The 23,237-nt window shown below is 36.3% G+C and overlaps 1 protein-coding gene across 7 annotated transcripts in view; it reads left to right on the top strand.

Annotated features, from left to right (window-relative positions):
- TAX1BP1 (Tax1 binding protein 1) overlaps positions 1-23,237 on the top strand; it is a 66,309-nt gene that overhangs the window by 31,195 nt on the left and 11,877 nt on the right. For 5 of the 7 annotated variants that reach the window (XM_080386492.1, XM_080386495.1, XM_080386494.1 and 2 more), the window contains 10 exons: positions 4,990-5,138; positions 5,271-5,361; positions 6,685-6,870; positions 10,117-10,344; positions 11,654-11,800; positions 13,022-13,115; positions 14,311-14,429; positions 15,672-15,797; positions 17,579-17,650; positions 23,014-23,188. In XM_080386492.1, coding sequence (XP_080242618.1) covers positions 4,990-5,138; positions 5,271-5,361; positions 6,685-6,870; positions 10,117-10,344; positions 11,654-11,800; positions 13,022-13,115; positions 14,311-14,429; positions 15,672-15,797; positions 17,579-17,650; positions 23,014-23,188 — 1,387 coding nt within the window. The remainder of the gene's footprint in view (positions 1-4,989; positions 5,139-5,270; positions 5,362-6,684; positions 6,871-10,116; positions 10,345-11,653; positions 11,801-13,021; positions 13,116-14,310; positions 14,430-15,671; positions 15,798-17,578; positions 17,651-23,013; positions 23,189-23,237) is intronic. The other 2 variants (XM_080386497.1, XM_080386498.1) reach the window with 2 other exon arrangements.

Below are 23,237 nucleotides of genomic sequence, written 5' to 3'. Positions count from 1 at the left end.
CCATCTAAATTCACTTTTTACTGACAGGTTTTACCTGCACAGTGGCTTTATTCATTGGAGAATTTTATTCACATGTCAGGGATTCATTTAAATTGGCTTTTGATGCTATTTTATAAGGGGAGTTTCCCTGGTTAGTGGCAAAATGCTGGTGTGCAGTTGTGCAGTCAGCAGTACAAGTACAAGCAAAAAACCAATAAACCACCCAAAAAACAAAAACCCAAACAGACCCCTAAAATCCTATCCCCCAACCCAGAAAGCACACAATAAACACACACAACCCCGCCAAATTCTATGTAAATAATGATTTAAAGATAGAAATCAAACACTCAGAATTGCTCAGGTTGGCACCAGCAGCTATAGCACCCAAGGGTGCTATAAACATCCTATGAAGAGAAAACCCTGTTTTATGGTTTTAATGACTGTTCTGTGTATGAATATGTCTTAAACGGGATTGAACAAACTTATTTGAGGTATTCCGCACTTCAAATTATGTATTCATGAGAACATCGCATTTGCAAACGGTCAGCTTATAGTGAAACTATGTTTTAAGAAATTAGCTTTCTGAAATGTAAATGCATGCTGCAAAGTTGTAGTGTGTGTAAATATTTCAGCTGCCTGCTGCAAAAACTTGCACATCAGTAGTCTTTGTGACTGTAATTGGGTGACTGATGTTACTTAGGTGAACTTTTAGAGTTAGGCCTTAGTTTTGTAGAGTTTTGATCAGTTTAACAATGTTAGTTGAAGAGATTAACACAAATTACTGCTGCTGTGATATCTTAGGTTTTTGGAATAAAGAGACTGTAGTGTTTTTGCAGCAGTATTTCTATTGGCAATCGTAGTCACAAAAAAAGATATAATTGAGCTTAGTTGGAATTGGTTTACTGTTTTACTTTACTGAATGCTTAAGATTTATTTTAGAAAGAAAAATTACAACTTGAGTTTTCAATTCAGAACATTCAAGCCCTGTGTTACGAGCACACTTGGATTTTGCAGTGGCTGCAATGGTACTATGCTGTGTTCATCGTTTCTCCTCAGAGGTCCTTTAAACAGAGTATGATGTCAGCCAGGTGTTTTACATGATACAGTTGGAGCTGCTATGATGTCAATGGGATAAACAAAAAGCTCCTGCAGATAATTCATCCAGATCCCCTAAATTCTTTAGAGGGTCTGAAGCATAATGGATCCCCTGACATTAAATTACATCCAGATAAGTCAAACCAGCTGAAAAATGCTGCTTTTTTTTTTTTGTTTTTAATTACTTTGCATTTGGTGAATTTATCTCTTTGGTTTCAGAGTTGCATAGCTTGTTTATAACCTTTAAATTCTTCTTCAATACAATGTATGCATTCTGTAAAAAGTAAAATAAAGATTGCAGATACTAGCCATTAATCAAAGGTGAATGCTTTAGGTGTGGAATGGCTTTTGAACAGTGGTTAGGGAATTTTACATGTTATGAAAGGGGACGATGCCATACTGCAAGATGTCACAGCTAGAAATAGTCTTGGGTTGTATTTTTCAAGTATCTTATTCTGTTGGATCTGCCTTAGGTGTGTTTGAAAAACTTACTGTGTGTGTTGATTCACAGGAAGGGATATGTGTACCACTTTGCTCCCATTAACTGGACTGTACTCTGAGATGTTTTACGGGAGTTGCAAAAATCCATTAGAAGTAAGAAACAAGAAGGGAAAGCATGTTGTTCCTTGTTGAACATACGTATTTTTGCCCTAGTTTTCTATTTTACAAAAATGAGAATCTAGAACCTTTTATGTCCATTCCATTTTCAAGTGAAAGATTATTAGTACTTTTGCAGCACAAGTTTAACAAAGAGATTTTAAATGTTTCGGGGAAGAGCACAGGCATGATCTTCGCATATCCCTTAGATAGAGGTCATGATAGTTTTATCAGGTTTGAATCAGTGTATTTATGATTAGGTGATACAAACCTGAAGCAACTGATCTGTAATTCAGAACTTCTTGATGTAAAAACTCTCTCCTGGCAGCTGCTTATAATGCACTGTAAACAAATCACATTATGTGCAACAGCAGTTCTTTGCAGGGGGAAGACAGTGCTTCCTGGGATTGCTATAAAATTATTTTTGAAATAATCAGTCTTAAATCTTTTGCCAATTTAGAATAGCAGTAAAGATTTTGGTGCCCTCATCTATCTTCTCATTTCGTATCTGAAGGTACATCAAAATTTTCAAAGTGGAGTTTTCATTCTTGGGGAAATAAATTCACTTGACAATTACATTAAATTTGCTTTGTTTAATTTCACTGGTGAGACTCCTAGTAGTTACAGGAGTTTTTGTTTTGGTAGCTTTTTGTTTTGCAGCAGTGAGGCTGACTTAGGTAACTTCCAGCTGCTTATTCTGACCCTTGTGGTGCAGTTTGCTTCCCCTCTCCACTCATAAGGCTGTTGCACCTCTGTGGGGGGGGGGGCTGCGGGGAGCTGCATTTGTAACTGGAGTAAAAGTACAATCCTGAGTAAAAATAACCTTAAAATTGTTGAGTGTTTTTAAACCAGGTCATTAAAATTGTTCATGCTCTTGCTGTGCCTTTCTTTCTGTTAAAAAAACTAGAAGAAAAGGTGTAATATTTGTAGGTGTACCAGAGAAATTAAGTAAACAAAAATTACAGAAAGTAATTATCTTCCTTTGTAGTAGAGGTTGTACATGCAGTTGATGTGTTTATTATATTATTCCCCTCTATATTTCTCCTGAAACACAGTCAACTTTTACCTGTAAAATAGTCTTAAGAGCACTGTTTTCAAATTTTACAGGCTTTGAAACTGCTGTAACCAGTGTATGGGACTAGGATTGCAGCATCTAAATTGAATTGCTAAGAATTCTGTAAAATAACAAGTCGTCTCAAAAAATGAATCTTTTTTTTTTCTCCTTTCAAAACTGTAGACTCTAGTTGTATCTAAACAAGTTTATTAGGTGAGAATCTGTTAAGTATGGAACTCTTACATTTTAATACCATGTCCCTTTAGAATACCTAGCAAAGCACTATCAATTGTAATGCTGTTTGTGGAGTGAATTTTTTTCAGGCTATTAATTCCTTTTAATATATGTTACCTTTGGCAGGCTGTTTGAACTGTTTGTACAGTTTGTATATATAATGTATCAGATTAAATTCTTTTGAAGGCACTTGGGTTATAACAGTTACAGTTATACCAAAGTGGTGTTTAGAGAAAACACAGATATGCATTGAAATAGACTTTTTACTATACTAGGCTTTCAAACCAGGGTAAAGTAATTAGTCTCCACTGGACTAGGGAAGGACAAGCAGTTATAATGTGTGTTGTTGCTGCTGGTTATATGGCAAGTTTTACTTGGAATACTGACTTTAAAATATCCTGCCTTCAGTAGACCAAGTACGTATATTTTTGGTTGCAGGAAACTGATAGTTTCTCAAAAATAAAGACCTTATGAAAATTGTTGGTCATCTTCCTCAGTGCTGTTTTCAAAAAAGATGTTGCATTCATGATCCCTTGAAATTCTTTATTATATTAAGGTATATAATAAAGCCATTTAGAGTTTAAATAGTTGTAATATATTAGTCCTCTTCTCTTTTTTTATAGCATATATAACAAAGAAAAATCTATTTTATGTACTGGTATACATCAGGTAAAGTTGCCATGCCTCTCAATTCAGTGCCACTGCTGCCCCCCCCCCCCCCCCCCTTATAATGCTGAAACTTCTGTTTTAGTTACTTGTAAAAGCGGGGCTTAATTGCACTTGTGAAAAGTGTATTTTGACAATTAATGAGTAAAACCAGTCCTCAGAATATTTTATTGTACTTAAAGCATTGTTAGTTAGGTTGGAGTCTGGCCAGTAGTTGTTTTCCATAAACTCTGGTTGATGTGTTTCTCTTGATGTAACAGTACAGTCGTCTTGTTTTAGGTCATTAAGCGTTGTTTAAAAATGAATAGATGAACTAGTGCTTTAATCTTCCAAATGTAGAGCAGAAGGACAACTTGTACCTTAGTATCTGTGCAAACACTGTAAGTCATGCTGTACTCTGGCGTGTTAGTCAGTCTGTCTTGACCTTGTTTACAGTTTCATTCACACCACTGGCATGGTTGATATTAAGCTGAGCTTTATTGGATTTTGGTATCAGAAATAGTAGCATATTATCTCAATATCTACTTTAGTGTTACTAATTTTTTTCTCAAGAAAACAGTGTTATATTGAAGATAAATTTTTCTGGGTATTTGAGATAATCTGTTTTTAAGTGGCTGTTTTACTGTGGTGGTGGTTACATTTAGCTGTCCACTGCCTTACAACAGTATGGATATTACTGTCATTAGATAATGAATGTCATACTTAAAAATGGCTTCCCATCTTGCATCTGTCAACTTTCTGACAAAGGAATCTGTTTTGAGTGTTGTCATCATCTTCTGTCTCAGCTTCCAATGTCCAAGACATAAGTCCCACAATTCTTTCATGAGCTTCCATGAGCCTTGTGAGAACCTTCCATATGTTCTAGCTAGAGACTGTAGCGTAGTAACTAGCTCTAAATCAAGGAGTTCTTCTGTACATCTTTTTCCTTTTGCCTGCAGTTGTCTTCACTGTGGCTTTCTTGAGGGGTGTAGCTGGTCAAATGCAAACTCTCCTTTTCAAGTAAAAGAAAGTACAAAGGAAAATAGAAGTTCTTTGTTTTCTAGATAAGGGAGCTGATGGTTGGTTTGCGGAAGGGAGATGGACAAAAGATATGAAATAAGCTTTGTTTATCCTGTATTGTTTGAAGTCTTTGGTAGTCTGTGTAGCTGAATGCTTGCACAAACCCAAACAATTTAGTGACTCCTTATTAATAACTGTGCATTTCAAGTTTAATATATTTTTATGTATTTTATATATACTTGAAATGGTCTTGTACGTTGTAAGGAAGAAATGTAATGACTATAGTTCAGCATTAATTCAGATAGTATGTTGTAGTTCTTAAGATATGCATTCTTAAATTACATCTATTTGCAATCTTTTTAAAGACTAATATTCAAGCATCAGAAGGTCTTAAAACTGAAATTGATGATTTGAAGAAGAAGCATGATGAGGCTGCTTCAAAAGTTCTCCAACTTGAAGAAGATATCATGACTGTTACTCAAAAAGCCATTGCAAAGGAAACAGAGTTAGACAGGTATTTAGTGATATTGTTCCTTCTGTATTTTACTGTTTCTTTCCATAAGTGTTTTTTAAAACTAACAAATTTTAATGTATGCATTTATTTCTGTATTAATAGTTCTTTATTATTTACTTGTCAATGTCTTAGTCTGAAGGACAAACTGAAGAAAGTGTTGCTTGAGAAGGAGCAACTTGAATGTGTGTTAAAGACAGAAAAGGATGAAAAAGAACTTTATAAGGTAACTTTATTCCCTGTATCTGTATACACTGAAATGAAATGATTTGAAACAAAGGTAGTAACGTTTTACGGACTACTCTAATAAATTGAATTTGTTAAGGAAAAAAGGAAATGTGTAATTTCTGTGAACAGATTTTAAAGACAGTTACAGATGTTCTCATATAAAAATGAATGAAGGAAATAACATCTGAATTCATCCCATGATATAAGAAGGTCTCTAAGGAGAAGAATGGATCACCAATTTGTTAAAATGCAGGCACAGTAACAAAAAGTAATAGGTGCTAGTGAGGAAGTTCTTTAGTTATACAGTGCATCACTCGGTAACCTGTTTTCTTAACACACTTTTTCCATAAGTAAATTACTTTTTACTCTTAAGTCCTCTCTCCAGACTGTGTTTTCTAGATCCCTATTCTTGAGTCTTGTGCATAACTCTTGATAAGCTTTAGTAGGATCTATATTGCATTGATGTTTTTTTTTTTTTTTACTAGCATAGCTGATGTCTTTTGCTGGTATTGAGACACACCCATATTTGAAATAAAATATGGTGTAGTCATTCCCCATCCACCATCTGTCGTCCTGCTCACCCCCCTCCCCAAGCAAAAGAAATTTTATATGCTAAAATAATAAAATCCTCAGGTTGTATGAAACAAAACAAAACCAAGTGTATTGAAAAGATTATTTCCGTTCATAGGAAAATGTTATTATGTAGCAATATTCAATATGCACCAGAAGACATAAGATCTCAAATGATCTTTCACAAGCGTGGAATTCTTTTGTAAATAAGCAACATGGATCTTCTAGTCTTTGAGTGGACAACACTTGACTGCAATAGTTATCCTTTATCGGGCAGAATGTGATAGACTCGGTGATACTTTAAAAACAGCTCTAGAGTTTTTAATTTGCTGTCTTTGGAAATTAATATTGCTGCTGTAGTCCTGTTTGCGTAGATGATTGCAAGTAGATAACTTTAAAAGTGCAATTTCTCCTTAGTTTTCTACAAGTAATTTCATCTTTGCTTGTCCATAGTCCAGCATTTGTGAAGAGAGGAGTGAACTCTGAATAACTTAATTTCATGTAGACAGAAATCAGGGCCTTAACTTCTAGTTGTGAAGTGTAGCTGTTGTTAAACAATCCAGTTGGAAGAGTTCAGGCCAGAAAATTTGTCCTGGAGGGCAGTGATACTATCAACTGTTTAACTTATCTCTTTAGCTGTTCTAATCTGTCTCAGACATGAGTTAGAATTTAGTGAACACTTAAATGGACAGGTGAACAGTAGTTTTCGTAACGTGGAAGAGGAGTTTGACATTTTTCAGCATCATTACAGATACACTTGAAGAATACAGAAATAGAAAACACCAAACTAGTAAAAGAAATCCAGATGTTTAAGAATTTGGATGCAAACAAAGAAAACATGATATCGTATTATAAAGAGGAGGTTGGCAGATTACAGCTATTTATAACTGAAAAAGAAAATAAGAAGAAAGCTTTTTTGCTCTCCTCATCAGACAAGGTAAGCATTACTAATATAATTGGCCTGGTTTAAAATAAACGTATCTAAGGTTGTATGTGTTTGACAAGAGAAAGGAAGAACTTGAAGGTATCACCAGGGTGTAGGCTGAGAGGCAAGAGAATTACGATGTTCTCAGTAGATGCAGAAAATGAGTGAAAGAGTTCTATTTTAGTTTTACACACCCTGAGCTTGTTGAGGTCTCTCACGTGATGAACTGTGAGATGAACTATGTGTGATTGTGAGTTCAGTAAAAGTGGTGCGTTCCTCCGAGTTGCTTTTAACTTCATGAAAAAGGAAAGAGATTAAGGAAAAGAGGAAAGTTAGTATTGTAGCTATGTTGAGACTGCAGAGGTGATGGAGGAGAAAATAGATGTTGAAAGATGTGCTGAAGGACTTGTTAGGTAAATGTACTGTCAAGATACAATGAAGTAGAACCTGAGAAAGGATAAGATACTATGTAAGTGGACTAAATTGACTGAGAACTCAGCAGTAAGAGTGTCACTAGGACTTCTAAGTAAGGGGCGACTTTATGCGGTGTGGTAACATTGTGGTTAGCAAGCATGTGGTATAGTAGGAGGTTGAAATTGCTGAAGAACTGGTATCTATGCTGTCCATCGTCCAGGTGGGGTTACTTCAGACTAGTTATTATGTGGTGCTATGGTTAGATGTATTTGACTTCCATGACAAGGTTTTGGTAGTGGGGGAGGGGGTGCAGGGTTGGATTCTGTGGGAAGCTGCTAGAAGCTTCCCCAGTGTCCAGTAGAGCCAATGCCAGCTGACTCCAAGATGGACTCGCTGCAGGCAAGGCTGAGCCCATCAGTGACGGTGGTGTGACAGCATATTTAAGAAGGTAGGGGGGGAACCTACAGACCTGGGCAAGAGCGATTGCAGCTGGAGAGAGGAGTGAGAATGTGAGAGCAACAGCCCTGCAGACACCAGGGTCAGTGAAGAAGGAGGGGGAGGAGGCGCTCCAGGCACTGGAGCAGATTCCCCTGCAGCCCGTGGTAAAGACCATGGTGAGGCAGGCTGTCCCCCTTGGCCCGTGGAGGTCCACATTTGAACAGATATCCACCTGCAGCCCATGGATGACCCATGCTGGAGCAGGTGGATGTGGCCAAAGGAGGCTGTGACCCGTGGGAAGCTGCGCTAGAGCAGCCTCCTGAGAGGACCCGTGGAGAGAGAGGAGCGAGTTTGCTGGCAGAACCTGAGACCCCACAGGGGACCCACACTGGAGCTGCCTTTTCCTGAAGGACTGCACCCTGTGGAAGGGACCTGTGCTGGAGCAGTTCATGAAGATTTGTAGCCTGTGGGAAGGACTCATGCTGGAGAAGTCCATGGAGGACTGTTTCCTGTGGAAGGGACACCATGCTAGAGCAGAGGAAGAGTGTGAGGAGTCCTCCCCCTGAGGGGGAAGGAGCAGCAGAGACAATGTGAGATGAACTGACTGCAATCCCTGTTCCCTGCTGTGAGGAGGGAGGGAAATTGAGCTTGAGAAGAAGGGAGGGGTGGGGGCAAGGTGTTTTTAAGATTTAGTTTTTATTTCTCATTATCCTACTCTGACTTGATTGGTATTAAATTAATTTTTTCCCCAAGTCAGATTGCCCGTGACAGTAATTGTGAACGATCTCTGCCTGTCCTTATCTCCACCAACAAGCTTTTCATTATATTTTCTCTCCCCTGTCTAGTTGAGGAGGGGGAGTAATAGAGTGGCTTTGGTGGGCACCTGGCATCCATCTAGGGTCATCCCACCATATTGGAATACCCATTAGGTGTTTGTTCTTGCTGTTCTGTTTCATCCAAAAGGAATGCAGTTTCTGTGCCCTGAGACTGTTCTGTCCTGTGATCTACAGTGCGATAGGTAATAATGGAATTGACTGGGAGTTTCGCTTTCAGAAATACGCTCTAGATCCAAATTAGAGTTTAGACACAGCCTTTGAGGCCAGTGTGGGAAAGTCAGATTATGCAGGTAACTCTTACCTTGTGTATCTTGACAGTCTTCTTACAGAGAAAGCAATCTAGGTCTCGAAAGAATAGAAATTGTTATAGTAATGTCAGTTATAAATGTAAATTTTTAGTAGAAGATGGTGCTGTTGAGAATGGAAATAGCAACAAAATGAAAAGGACGTGCTATCTTGCTTGAAGTTACGGCTTATCTTGTTTTAGTCTTTTGACTGCTCTGCAGTTTTGTATCTGAATGTGTTAAGCTACTACTGTATTTTACTTTGAAGTAAAAACAGGTAGTGGTGTGTGTGTGTGTGCCGGTACTGAAGCAAGCAAACAAAATTTATTAATCTTGAACTGCTTGTCATGTTTCTAGTGGAATCATTGATGGTTTTGTCTTACACTCTGAAACTGCAGATACTTATTAAAATAAGTGACTGATGCACCATGTGCTGTAAAAATAGCTAAGGGACAGGACTTTAGGGCATTTCTTAGTCCATCCATCTTCATAAATGTTTATAAAACATATATTATTCCTGTGGACTTGCTATTACCAAGTGATTATTCAAAAACTAACAAATAATTGATTAGAGGTACCTGAATTTGTGTCTAGACTCAAGAATATGAGATGATTATGCCTTCAGGAAGCACAGAGGTGCGAGTAGCTTATAGTAGCTTTGAAAAACATTTTTTTGGTGTGTGTGATCCTGGGCTTCCCTGAGGAATGAGAGGCCAGTAGTGCCACTTGGGCAGTTGGCTCTTGGGCTGCCCTGTGGAGTTGCAGCAGTGCTGAGCGTCTTAGTGCTGCATGCTACAGCTTGCTCTTCATTAGTTTCTCTTCTCAGTTCCTTCTAAAAAGCTTGTTGTGCAAGATCTTGGGAGATGGAGCTGTGAGAAAACCATCCCAAAGCTGCTTTATAGTGTCTTACGTCAACCATGACGTAACTATGGTTTTGAAATTGGATGGTCATTTGTGCATGTTGAGAGTTCAATGACTGTAAGAACAAAAATGTTCTGGAAAACAGTTTAAAACTAAAGCTGAAAATACAACAAAAATCCAGCATAGATAAAATCGTATTTAAATTTTCCCTTTACGTCATCGTGAAACGCGTTTGCACGCCAGTGTTAGCAAAGGCAGCAAATGGGGGAAATGGTACTTGTGTACTAACTTGAATTAGTGGTTTTGCTAAAGTCACTAGAAAAATCATGGTTTTCCTTTCAAATGTTTCCAATCCCTATACCAACATTTATTTAAGCTTTAGATTAAAAAATGATGGATTCTTTTCCCTTTCTTCTCTTTTTTAGGAGGATGCAAGTATTCTAAAAGAACAGCTTCGGAAAGCTGAAGATCAGATTCAGGCTAGCAAACAAGAAGCTGTCCTAATGTCAAAAGAGCTGAGTGATGCAGTAAATGTGCGAGATAAGACAATGGCAGATCTTCACAGTGCACGTCTGGAAAACGAAAAACTGAAAAAGCAGCTTGCTGATGCTGTAGCTGAACTTAAAAAAATCACAGCTCTGAAAAATGAACAGGTAAATTGTCTGTATTTAGTACTGAAGTTTATCTGTATAAAATCTGTCAGAGCTAGCTTTGCTAAAGTTGGGAAATAAAATATGTTTCTTGATAATTTTTGCTAATGATTATCAAATTATTTTTGGCACTCAAGATAGGACCTTAATTCCAGTGCACGTTAGCTCATGTGGAAGCTTGCTGAGAAAGGAGGTTTCTGCTACTACTTACAGCAACCACACACACACCCCCAGTTATTTTCACTGAATAATACAGTATTTATCTATATTATTTTGAATACTCCCCTGTCATCATTCTTTTCTGTGAGCCATGGTAGCATTGAAAATTTATTTAGGTAGAAAGAGATCGATTGGTAGAATTTTTTTGTAAGGTTCTTTCTTCATTGATGGATTCTGTTGATTTTTAGAAGTCCTTCCAATATTTGTGGTCAAAGTTAGCTTGCTTCAGTATTTATAACTATAAAAGTATTAATATAATGGAAACTGTGTTGCCTGTCTTAGTCTTAGATAAAAATCTAGTGAGGTAACATAAGTTTCATCATTCTGACTTACGTGAGCTTTGTACCGGATCTTCCGTGACTGCACCTGTATTGGATTAATTCACTACTAGGATTATTGTAATCATGTAGAGGTTTGAAAAAAAATCCATTGAGCTGAACAGTAAATAAAATAGTGTAGCAAATATAAAGTGAATAGTACAACTCTCAAATGAACTATTTAAAATGCTCAAGAATTACATGTTTTTTCTAAGAATTTCACTTACTTACAATGTATTTGAAATGTATCCTGAAAGAAGTAACTTAAGTAATTCAGATTATCTGCTACCAGAAAGCATCTGAATATGGCATATATCCAGTTGGTAAATGTAATTCCTTAGCTTGTGTATTGATGTTACAGCTCAGCTGAACCACTTCCAGTAGAAACATAGTGAGTGTGATAGAGTACAGTTATGGTCTGTCCATTTTTGCCATGTGGCTCTACTTGTCTATAAGACAGCTAGCACACCTTCTGGAAGGTGTTTGGACTTCTGGTATACATTACTCAGCCCATAGAATAAGAAACCTCTTTACCTGACTCTGGTATTATACCAGTGCCTATTTACTGGATCAGTGTGTCCTGCTTGAATGAAGTTCAGCACAGTTGTGATGTCTTTCTGTGCTCTGCTACCGTATTCCTTTCCTTCCCACAAAGAAAATAGGAACTTCTTCTATACTTACATAGAGCATTATGCTTTCTTTAATTGAAAAAAGGCTTTTTGGGAAATAGTGTCATTTGAACAAAAGGGAGTACAGCTTCTAATTTTGTTTTTAAGGAAGCTTCAAACACAGTAGAGCAGGAACTGCGCAGAGAAGTTGAAGATCTGAAGCTTCGTCTGCAAATGGCTGCTGACCATTACAAGGAAAAATTCAAAGAATGTCAAAAACTTCAAAAACAAGTAAACAAGTTTACAGAACAGGCAGTAAGTAAAACTGGAGAAATTGCTTTTTATAACTTTTCAGTAACTATTTTAACTTCCTTCTGCAAAACCCGGTGCTTTTTAAAAGGAGTAAAACATGCGGTAAGCAATGGCTCTTTAATTTACCATTTTCTTCTGTAAAGCTAAATTACTGCTATGATTCTTGTTTGATAGCTGTTGAAACCAAGCATAGGATTTATAGTAACTGGTGTGTGTAGAAAGCTAACAGAGTTTGGATGAACCTGTAAGTGTGCAGTTGATCAAGGAAGAATTTTGAAACTGAAGCAGGGAAAAATCCATACTTACCATTAAAAAAACCCAGACACCCAAACCCAAAAGTAAGTAAATGGGAGAACTTGTAAGTGCATTTCAAAGTGGGGAAAAAATTTCTACAACACTGTATATAGTTGTATTCCATATGTGTTTGTATTCTTACCACTTTAAGCTTTGCTCCCTAAGTTAATGAGGCTTTTGCAATGATGATGTGAGTCTTATGCCACATAGTAACTGAACCTGTCAGTGAATTTCAAACAGTTTTGAGAGCAGAGTTCTTCAGAATTCTCTGGAAACCTAGTGGCTGAGTTGGAGAGGAGCTCAGTGGGGAAAAGGCATATGAGCAATGGCAAAGTGTACAAATGTGAATTCTTAAGAAAAACAGACAAGTATTTCTGCTACATGCAGAAAAAAATGGGGTAGTTACCCAGCTTTGATCCACAGGTTACTTCAAAGTTGTCTTCTCATCCAGAAGGTCAATGGTGAATGAGGTGTCATATCAGAATGCCTGTGGCTTTTCTTTAAAAGTCTTCCACTTCTTTGGCTATGTTGTACATCTGATAACGAACACCAGATTTCACTACTATGACACCAGAAGTCCAGCACTCATTAGTAATACAGACTCCCATTTTCTAATGGAATATTAGATTTAAGTTGATGTATTTAAACGTAACTGATTCTCTAGAAAATGAGATTTTTCTGATAATTTGCTTAGAAATTACTGTTTCTGGGGGAAAAGAACTTTATAAAGTAAGACTATAAAAATCGTAGTCTGAGGCAATTTCAGTGTTAGAGGAATTAAATGTGTTTGCGTATTTGTTATTACCTGCTGTTACAATGAGCAATTCTGTCTAGTCCAATTTTGGAGGTGATGATAGTGCAAGCTATATGTTACTTTGTGCTTTTGGTTTTCATTAATTAAATACCAAACCAAAATTTCTTTTCACAAAGAAAATTGCAGGGCATCAACAGAAAATGACAGATGCATCTAACATTGAGACAGCTACTGCCCTCCTTACAGACAAAAAGTTGTCTGCATCTCCAGGTATCAATAGCTTAAATTTTGTCTGCTTCTCTCAGCCTGAAAGTGTCGTCTCCGTGAAGTAGTCCCTAATAATATTTATAGTACAAAGTAGGTGTATTTGTTCTATTGTAGTTAGAACAATGATTAGACGTGTGAAAATTCATCTAAGGATCCTGTATCTTTTGATAAGTGGTAATGTTCATAAATAATTTCATGTATCTTTTCAAAGCAATTCAGTTGATATTTTTTAATGTCAGTAGGACTAAACTCTTGAATTTCTGCTTGGTAGTTAACACAGAGCCAGTTTTGCCAAACTAATAAACAACTTCATCAAAAAAGAAAAAATCCTCCCCAAATTTGCAAATTGTATGTAAACAGCATGGTAATTCTGCAGTCATGTTATAATGACTATCCATGATAGCATCCTATTGTAAATTCGAATCCACTCAAAAGTTCTGATTATGTGATGGCAAGGTCAAATCTAGAGACTATTGTGATTTATAAGCACTAGTGGTTTATTAAAAAATATTTAATTGGGTTACGGTTTTGTAAGAACTTAATAGTTCATAAAAATTAATCTTTTAAACCATAAGCATATAATAGTGAAGAGTTTCTTCCTTAGTTTTAACCTATGAGGGTGGTGAGGCACTGGGACAGGTTGCCTGGAGGAGTTGTGGATGCCCCATCCCTGGCAGTGTTCAAGGTCAGGCTGGATGGGGCTTTGCGCAACCTGGTCTAGTGATAGATGTCCCTGCCCATGGCAGCGGGGCTGGAACTAGGTGATCTTTAAGGTCCCTTCCAACCCAAACCATTCTGTGATCCTATTACTCAATTTAAATTGATAAATGCCAGCAGATGCTGACAATTTTGTTTGTGTTACTTTATAATTCACACATTCTTTTTGTGTATAGAGACTATAAGGATGTCTGTCTGTTGTTTGTTCCCGCCCCCATGTTGACCTTTGTACTGTGTATGTGTACATTTACGTTTATCTTCAGTGTGTGAGAGAACGGAATACAGACTTGTCAAGTGACTGCTGATCTTGCGTATCACTAGCCACATGATACTGATTGTCTCTGATAAACTATTTACTTGGATAACATGGAGCACTCTGTTCTTGATGCCCTGTCAAATTTGGCCTGTCATCTCTCTTGTACAAAATTCATGAAAGAAAAAAAACCCCACCAATATTACTGTTTTTCTTCAATGTCCACAGTTAGCCCTATTTCACCTGACATAGTTTCGGAATTCGTGGTAAAGGAGCAAGTACGTGAAATGAATAAAGAAATTGCTGAGAAAACAGAGAAGTATAAGAAATGCAAGCAAATGTTGGCAGTAAGTAAATGGCTGCTTCGGAAAGCTGAACAGAAAGTAGCTATAGGTGCTAAGTCTTAAAACCACAAAGCCTACCCAGCTGAGTTTCCTTGCTTGTTTTTGTGTGATACACTATGATTATGGTAGAAATCTCAACATTAGAAAACATGTTTTTATTAAGTCAGCTCTCAATTACCTGTGGTGTTAGTCTCCAGACAAGGACCCCTCAGGAGAGCCAGTAAAACAAATGAACAAAACTACAACTACTTCTATGCTTAAGGTTTTGAATACTTTTTTTCACTATATTGTAAGTGTAGTTGCTTATATAAATCAAATACAGCATGTTTGCTGTAAGCCAGCTGATACTTGGAACAAGTATAGCAAGGTTTAGCTGATAACCCTGTTCAAGTGTAACTCCTCCAAATCCCACCGTCCTGGGCTTTTACAGTGTTTTGATATCCAAGTGGGTGTTGCCTACTGGCTTGGTCTCAGTCATGCGTGAAGGCATTTGTATGGGTCTCTGGACCAAAGTTGGCACTAGTGCTGTAGCCACGTTAGTAATACCCTTCAAATATTAATACCTGATAGTACTAACTTGAATTTCTTTTAACCATCTTGTATGCATGTGTGTATGATGATGGAGCGTTGCATCAGTGATGCCGTTGAAAAGTTGACTGTTGTAGAATTCTTTAAGAAATGCTTCCTGGGTGTTGTCTTGTTTCCGTTCATCTTGTTTCTCTTATTTATTACAATGAGATTATGCTATTTTAATGTGCTCTCCAGGGTGTAACAGCTGTCCTGTAATTCTGCTCATTACTCTGTGTATGGAGAGCCTGTGTTAGCTTCTGCTGGCTGTTTCTTCTATAATGATGCTTGAGGAAAGCTTTGCCTCTGACCTTCTGGATGAAAGATATTTAGGCTGTGAAAATTGTACGGGGAAAGGTTTTGTATTGAAGTGAGACACTTGGAAGGGTAACCATTATTATAGTGTAGTGTTAGGATACAAAGAAACTTGAAACTGTGAAGCTAAAGAGGACTGTCAGCTCACTGAAAACTCAGGCAAGAAAAAAAAATGTTTTGAACATCATTTATGCAGCGGTCCTGTCCTCTTTAAAGTCTTGAGTCAGGCTTTATTTCTGGGTGAAGCCATTTGTAAATGGTCTTGTTCTAAAAGCATGGAGTTATGCAGTGTCATAGTTGGGGGTGGGAGGGGAAATCTCTTAAAATTGCAAATACTTCATGCCATGGTATGAACTGTTTTAGGATGAGAAGATGAAATGCAGCGTTTATGCTGATGAACTAGCTAAACTGGAGCTGAAGTGGAAGGAACAAGTGAAAATCAATGAGGGTATAAAATTACAGCTAGCAGCAATGGAAGATCAGTATAAAGTAAGTTACAGATTTTGTTTATGACGATGAATGGTAATCTATTCTTAACATGGTTGCTCATTTCTAATACTTCAAGGAATGAAGAGTTTTAATGGGGAAAAAAACACTAAATGTATTTTTGCTGTAAATAGAAATTCTGTTTTGCACTTGTAGAAACGATGCAGTCTTGTAATGCTTCTTTTAAAGTAAGACAGATCTGCTAAGTATATTACCAAATGGCTGTCTTTTAATTTTGTGGATTTAGACGAACCTCTAAATGACATTAATCTTTTATTACAGGAAAAAGGGGGCTGGAGAGTTCTAATTTCCTGTTGCTTGCTCTAATACCAACAGGAATATTGATTGGCATGTTTGTCTAAAATCTTCATAGTGCATGCTGCATTACCAGTGTAGCAATATGCAATGCGTTTTATCTGAATTAACTAGTGATACAAAAAATGAATGATAAATTGTTTTTAAAATCATTGTGAAAGACTTAATTTTAATTTGGAGGATCTTGACTTAGTAGGGTGATATAACGTGGTAGTAATACATCTGTTGAAGTGGCTTTTTGGATCAACAAGGACAAGATAAGAGCAACAAATTTTCGTAAGGCCAGCTTTTATGCTTGTTCTTAGGCTAATGGTGGTAGTGTAGTTAGAATACTCTCTGTGGCCTGTTTTTTGCCCATTGTGATGAACAGGGATTAAGTTGAACTGTTGACTGTATCAGTTCTAGTATGAACCTCTTTCCGTTAGAAATTACAGCACTTTTTCTTTATAAAATACTGAACTATTCTACAGCTTGTTTCAGCACTCTGTAAGCTGGTGCTTTTTTTGACACTTTTCAAAGCTCTAATTTCAATTTTACAGAATTGACTCTTTCCAATTTATTTAATTTTACTAATTAGAAGTGATCGGGTGCCATGCATAACTTAATTTAAAATAAGTTTGTTTTTAACTTCTCAACAGCAGGAATAATGAATAATTGGTTCCAGAACTGAAAGCATTTTGACTGTAATGCAAAACTTGTTATCATTCAAGAGGGTGCAGGTGGTGGAGAAAAAGCGAGCTTTTCTTCCCAGTTGGTAGATTGCTCTCTGATCTGAACTAGTAGAGGGAATGTTGGAATTGAAAAAAATTGATATGTAACTGTGCAGAGTATTGAGCTTATATGCTAGAAAAAAAAAAGAGAGGCAGTCTCCAAAGTAACCAGAGTCCAAATAATATAGCCCTTCGTAGAGAAAGATCATTTTGAAGTAGGGAGGAAGCCTGGAAGAATTGTGGAATGTGTCAGTTGCATCTCCTCCCAGTGCACTCAACAGAGACACAAGGTTGATGCTCATGAAAGAGATTTAGTGTATTTGAGGCAGAAGGAGGGTTTGGTTCTCTCTGTTTTGTGGTGGGACATAAAAGCTGGAGAGACATGAGTGAAATAAATCACTGAAATACCAATGGATTCCTTCAGAAATAATGAGGTGAGGCTTGCAGGCCTTCAACTGTTTCTGGGCAGTGATGTCCCTCCTGCCATTTGTATCACTGATACTACTCCTCGTTTTTAAACTAGGATGTTTTTAATTCCACAACCATTTTCTCAAAACTGGCAAGACAAGGCTGCTAATCTACTGTTCTTCTCCAGTAGATAAACTCAGGGAGAATTGTTGTTTGTTGCATGTAATTATAATAGACAAAATTACTTCCATCTGAAAGGTAAACTGAATCACTGAATTTTGTTTTCACAATATAAAATTCAGGGAAATGGTTTTTGTTCACTAATACAGGAACCTTAAACTTTTCATATAGGTTCAACTGGCAGAAAAAGAAAGACGAATAAAGGAACTGGCATCACAGTTGGAACTCTTTACCAGTGAGAAGGTATTGTCAGGATTCCTGTTAAAATGTTGTAAATTAACACTTCGTGGCTCTTTGGTTTGAGGAATTGCAATATATTTTAAAGTGAGAATTTGTTTTCTCTTTGAACATACATTTACGCAATTTGGATATTTTGCCAAAATGAGTTAGCATTTTAAACTACAAGCTCTGTTAGTAATACTAATATATTTTTTAAAAATGTACACCATAGTACACCAGCTTGCCAAAACTGACTTGGCTTTTGAAAATATTGTCATTTATTCTTTTGTAATAATGTTCTAGAATATTTTATACATATAATCTAACAAATGTTTAGTGTCAAAAATTATTTTTTTGTTCCTGTCTAGAATGATATTCCATTCAGGATGTAAAGTAATAATTTGTGTTTGAAGATAAGGATTACTCTGTGTGAATTAATAATCTGAGATTGCAGCTAGCTGTACAGTTCACAGAACATAGGAATTCTTACCAGTTTTTGTTCTGTATTCCTTTCTCATCTCAGTAGCATCGCTGTTTTTCTGCAAGTTTTCAGTGGACTTTCAGCCTCCTTCTTGCTTTACAGCTCTTACCTCTTAGTGAAAGTTCAGCCCTGTTGTGTCTAGGGACTGATACCAGCTTAGTGCATGTGCTGCTTTGCCAAGTAGAAAAGATTATTATTCAGGTCATGCTGCAGCCTTTCTCTCCTCTAAGGGGTCATCAGTTAACAAAACTTGCAGGAATTTAATTTCTTGGAGACTCTCCCCCAGTGCTTCCAGGAGTTACGGGCTGACAGGCAGCACAATTAGTAAACCCTGTTCCCTTAGGAATCCTGGCATAAAGCATGCATGGTACATATCTAGCTTGATGGTTTTTTCTATCACTGGTTAGGATTATTTTTGCTTTATCCAATGTTGTCCTATAACTAGAGATGTAGACATTTCAGCAGTATAATCTTCAGGTTTTCCATGATGTGTGCATACAACCAAATCCTTTTGACATCTGCATTTCTGTTATTGACTGCTTGTAATAGTAAGAGCAGCTTGACATGTGACACTAGTGACTTCAGTAAACTACAACTAGAAAAATATCTTTATCAGAAAAGATAGATACATAAACAGTACTCTGACCTCCAGATATGTGATAGAAAATGGACTGCTACTTTCAGGAGTTCACTGTCTAATCAAATTCATTACCATTACTTTAAACCAGACATTCTGAAATATTAATGCTAATGTTCTAAAGTTGGAAGTACCTCTAAGGATTTATATGGCAATTAATTAAAGCGAGGTTTTACTGAGAACTAAGAATAAAATGTCTTTGTTACATTCAGATAGTATTGCATGATATTGGGGAAAAGTTAGGGTTGTTCAGATTACTGAAAAGATCCGGTATGAACAGATACTTTGTAAAACCAGGACTTTGCATACTCTGAAGTTTAAGAAAATTTCAGATTAAGCTAGGTAAGTATTCTGAAAAATTCTGGTTTCTCAAGTGTTGGTAGTTAAATGCTCCTTTATTTTTTAATCAAAGATGTATTTTTAAATAGATCTCTAATTTTTCTAATCCAAAAGAAAACAAAATAGGAGTTGAGTTTCAATGAATCTAGTTTAGCTGGGGGGAGTAATTTTTAACACCACACACAAGAAGGAGAGCAAATGTAATAATAATGTATAGAGCTTGTAAAAGCTTGGAACTTTGTCTACCAAATTTATAGATATTTACATTACAAAGAAGAATCAAAGTGCCTTCCTAGACTGGAACCATTATTTAAAAGGTTAAGCATGGTATAGTAAACAGTTTTTCAATTTATACTCCATTATCAGTGTTTGTTTATAAATGTCACTAAACACAGCATGCCAAAAATGTTCATTTGCTGTCTTTTCAAACCTATAAAATTACTTAGTTTCTATTTTATTTATGTACTTTTATAGCCTTTGATTCTTTTTTTAGATTTTTTTTTTTAATCGGTCTGTACCCTAGCTATCCAACTTCTGACTCAGGCTATTTTACAGCACCTTTTTACAGTCACTTTGATCTAGATTCTGTTTTAATCTTATATGATGCTAAAATTAAAGTATTAATACCGCTGCCTCTCATTCCAAACTGCTTCCATATTGCAGAAGAAATTGATTTTAAGAAGGAAAATCTTAATTTCACTGATAATTAATTGTTCCTGCTTTGTATTGAGTAAAGATGAATTATTTAGATTTTACATGCTCACTAAAACTTTAAAGATGTAATTCTAACCATTTAACCCCAACCATTTCAATCATATGTGCAATTTAGTCTGTAAATCTAAAGTAATGCTAGCATAGTTTTAGGTCATATCTGCAGGAAGATATTTTACTTGGAGGGTGTTAGGCAGAAATTGTGTTGTCCTGTATTGGAAGTTTTTTCTAAAAGAAAATAAACACTAATGTGTTTATGGCCAGTGTGCCAAAAAAGGTCACTTTCTGGAAGCTGCCTTACCATTTGTAGATACCACTTTTTTCCTGTTTGAAAATGACTTTAAGATGTTGCTGTTGGAGTCTAAACACTTTAGGCCTGAAACCTGATAGTACATGTTTAACAATAAATGTATAATTTCTGTCGTCTTTCATTTGAGTGGTGTTTCGTTTTCAGCGTATTTACGGCTACTTGATTTTTGCATTTCTGTGTTCTAGAGTTTGGGCTGAAGTTTGCTTGTTTTTAAGAAACAACATATTGAGTTAAATAGGTAGTCGAAGTCTTGGCTTTGAGTTTCAATTTAAAGTCTTCTGGGGAAATGGCACACTTCCATCTCTGAGTTTTTTGTTGACATTACATTAGCAAATATTAAACATGAACCCAGAATAAAATGCTAACCAGAAAGAACAAAATGACTGGAAAGCATACCTCTCTTAACAACCTCTTGTTTTTAATGATTTTCATTTTTACATCTCAGATTTTTTTTTTCTTGGTTCTGAATTGTAAATGACATATTCCTTTGGATATTCCTGGCATACATGCTCTCTCTCCCTAAAGCCATTTTAATAAATGGAAGGATGAGGAATACTTTTCTTTGGATAAATTACAGCTGATGCACTGACCACACTTAAGTCACTTTAATTGCTTTTAACATGCACACACACATATATATATAGGTTTAGATTTTTAATGGTTTACACATTATGAAAACCCTTTAGTAGTTTATAATAATGATCTTTATGGATTATATTCAATAATCTAGTGTTTTAAGTATATTAATTTTTGTAAGAGTTCTGTTCGAGCTTTTCTGAAATAATTGCCTTTCTGATACAAATATTTGCAGAACAGAATTGCGTAAAGCATTTAAGCCCCTCAAATTGAACAGTTTTATATTTTACATGAAAACACTGAGTTTTGGAAGCAAGCTACACACAAACCCTCACTGAGCTGTAAATATACATATATAAAGCAGGGTGAGGATATAAAGGAGCAGGAAGAAGGATGAATTAGAACTTTCCTCGCTACATTCATAGAGGGCAAATTATTTTTCACAGGAACTGTAGTAACTTTGAAATCTGTGTATGAAAATACAGCTTCTCATGGATTGAAAACCTCATTTGTCATTTTAGACAAGTGTGGTTTTGTTCCGTATGGTGCTTGTAGTATGAATATTACTTGAAGCAAGTAACCTTGTCTGGATTACCTTTATGAAAAATTGCACTAATTTCTATTTGGTAATATAAGTAGAAAATACCAACCTTGAGTAGTCATTTTACTTCCTGGAATCAATTGTCTGAGTTTTATCAAGGAAAGAGAATTAAGCAATCAGTCTAGCAGTTAGTGCTGAGTTTGTTTATATATCCAGGGGCCGTTTTATGATTGCTTAGTTCCATGACCACCTTACCTAGGTTATAGTACGGAATAAATTACAGAAAAAAAGTACAGATAAAGCAAATTGTCTTCAGTCTGACCTACATCTAAGTGTTTGTTATCCCAGTGTTTACCTAAATCCTGTTGATGTAAAGTATCTATAATATGGTCTCCTTTAGCTCCTTCATCAAGATTAAAATCTTGCCTGGAATTTCGATAGAACTGTCACACCTGCTGTAGCCCATTCTGGCCGTGACAGGAGAAACCTTCTCTTGCTTGTTTTCGATCAGACAGTGTTGTAGGGTACACAGCATTTTCCTATCCTGTTGTTTTGCCTGTCAGTGTCTGCTGCATTTATCAGGAGTTACTTGCTATGTTTTCAGGATCGTTTCCAGATCTTTCCTGACCTACTAGTCTCTTATGTTCTTCCTTCCCCTATTCAAATATCGTGAATTGACCTGTGAGACCATGCTTCATTGTTTTTCTGTTACATTTTCAAATATGCGTGCTTGTGTGCTTTTTTCCTTGCTGTTATGTTTTGGAGAGAGATTTCTACTGAGTACCCGTTTTCTTCAGGGTGTTCCTGCAAACTAGCCTTTTGCTCATGCCCACTATGAAGCTGACAACTTCATGCTTTCGATGTAGAAACCTCTCCCTTTGATTTACATTTAGACTGTAATTTTTTTATAGAGTACAATCTGTGTTTTTTGAATGTAAGAACAAAAAGGTGCCATCTGGGTTAGTCTGCTTTACAGTGCCCCTCGAAACTGTTCTCGTATCTTTGGTTACTGCAAGCCACAAACCACGTCTCCACATTGCAGATAATACTGATATTAATTGAAAAAAACAAACATTCCCTTTTCTTCTTTCTGTTCACAACAAGGAGAAACACTCAAAAATTTCAGCTGTTAGTAGTGATAGGACAAGGAGCTTTTTGGCTATACGTGGTATAATAGTAATAGAAATATTTTGACATAATAACAACTAAAAAAAACCCTAATAATTACAAGTGGAACGTGATCACCAAGCAGAATCACAGTGTGTGTGCATATGAAGGACACTGAGCAAAAGTTTGTTTTAACACTCTTTATTCTTAAAATATCTGCCACTCGTGACTTCATCAGGAATTATGTCAAGGTTGTATATATTAAATACTAAAATGGTATATTCTTGAACAGTATGGTATGATAAAAATTTTTTTTAGATGTTAACTTTAAAAACATTTTCACACTGCACATTGTCTTTAGGTGTTATTGTTCATCAACACATTGTTTACCTATTTAACTGATTCTTCTTCATTGTAAAAAGGATGCAGATTTTTCTTGAAAAATGTGGCATTTCTGTTTCTGTAATTTGAATTAACTGGTGACGAAAGAAGAGAAAAAAATTCTTTAAGATCTCTTTGCATTTTCTTTGACTATTGTATGTGTGGTATATTTGGCACTAGATCAAGACGAAAATACAGTGGGAAGGTTAGCAGATTTTTTTAAAAAAATTAAATAGCTGATAAAAATATCAAACTTTGCTATGGCTCCATAGGTTAAGTACATTTTAAACTTTGCACTATTTAGGAACTTGGCAGGACACCAGGAAATCAAGCTGGAAGGATGATGGAAGGACAGATTTCACAACAGACATTACTTTTTCACAACCCGTATTCGGAGGAAAACGGACCAGTTCCTGCAGTGCCAAGTAGACTACCAGTATTGCAATATGGAAACCCTTATGCAATTCAGGAAAGAAGAGGTAAGTGAATTCCACTCTCCCCCACCCCATGTAATTTCTCTTTCATTGT

The sequence above is a fragment of the Falco punctatus genome (assembly GCF_963210335.1).
Source record: "Falco punctatus genome assembly, chromosome: 4".
In the NCBI taxonomy this organism is placed as follows: Eukaryota; Metazoa; Chordata; class Aves; order Falconiformes; family Falconidae; genus Falco; species Falco punctatus.
Note: the sequence above shows the minus strand (reverse complement) of the source record. Positions and strands in the feature narration are given on the sequence as shown.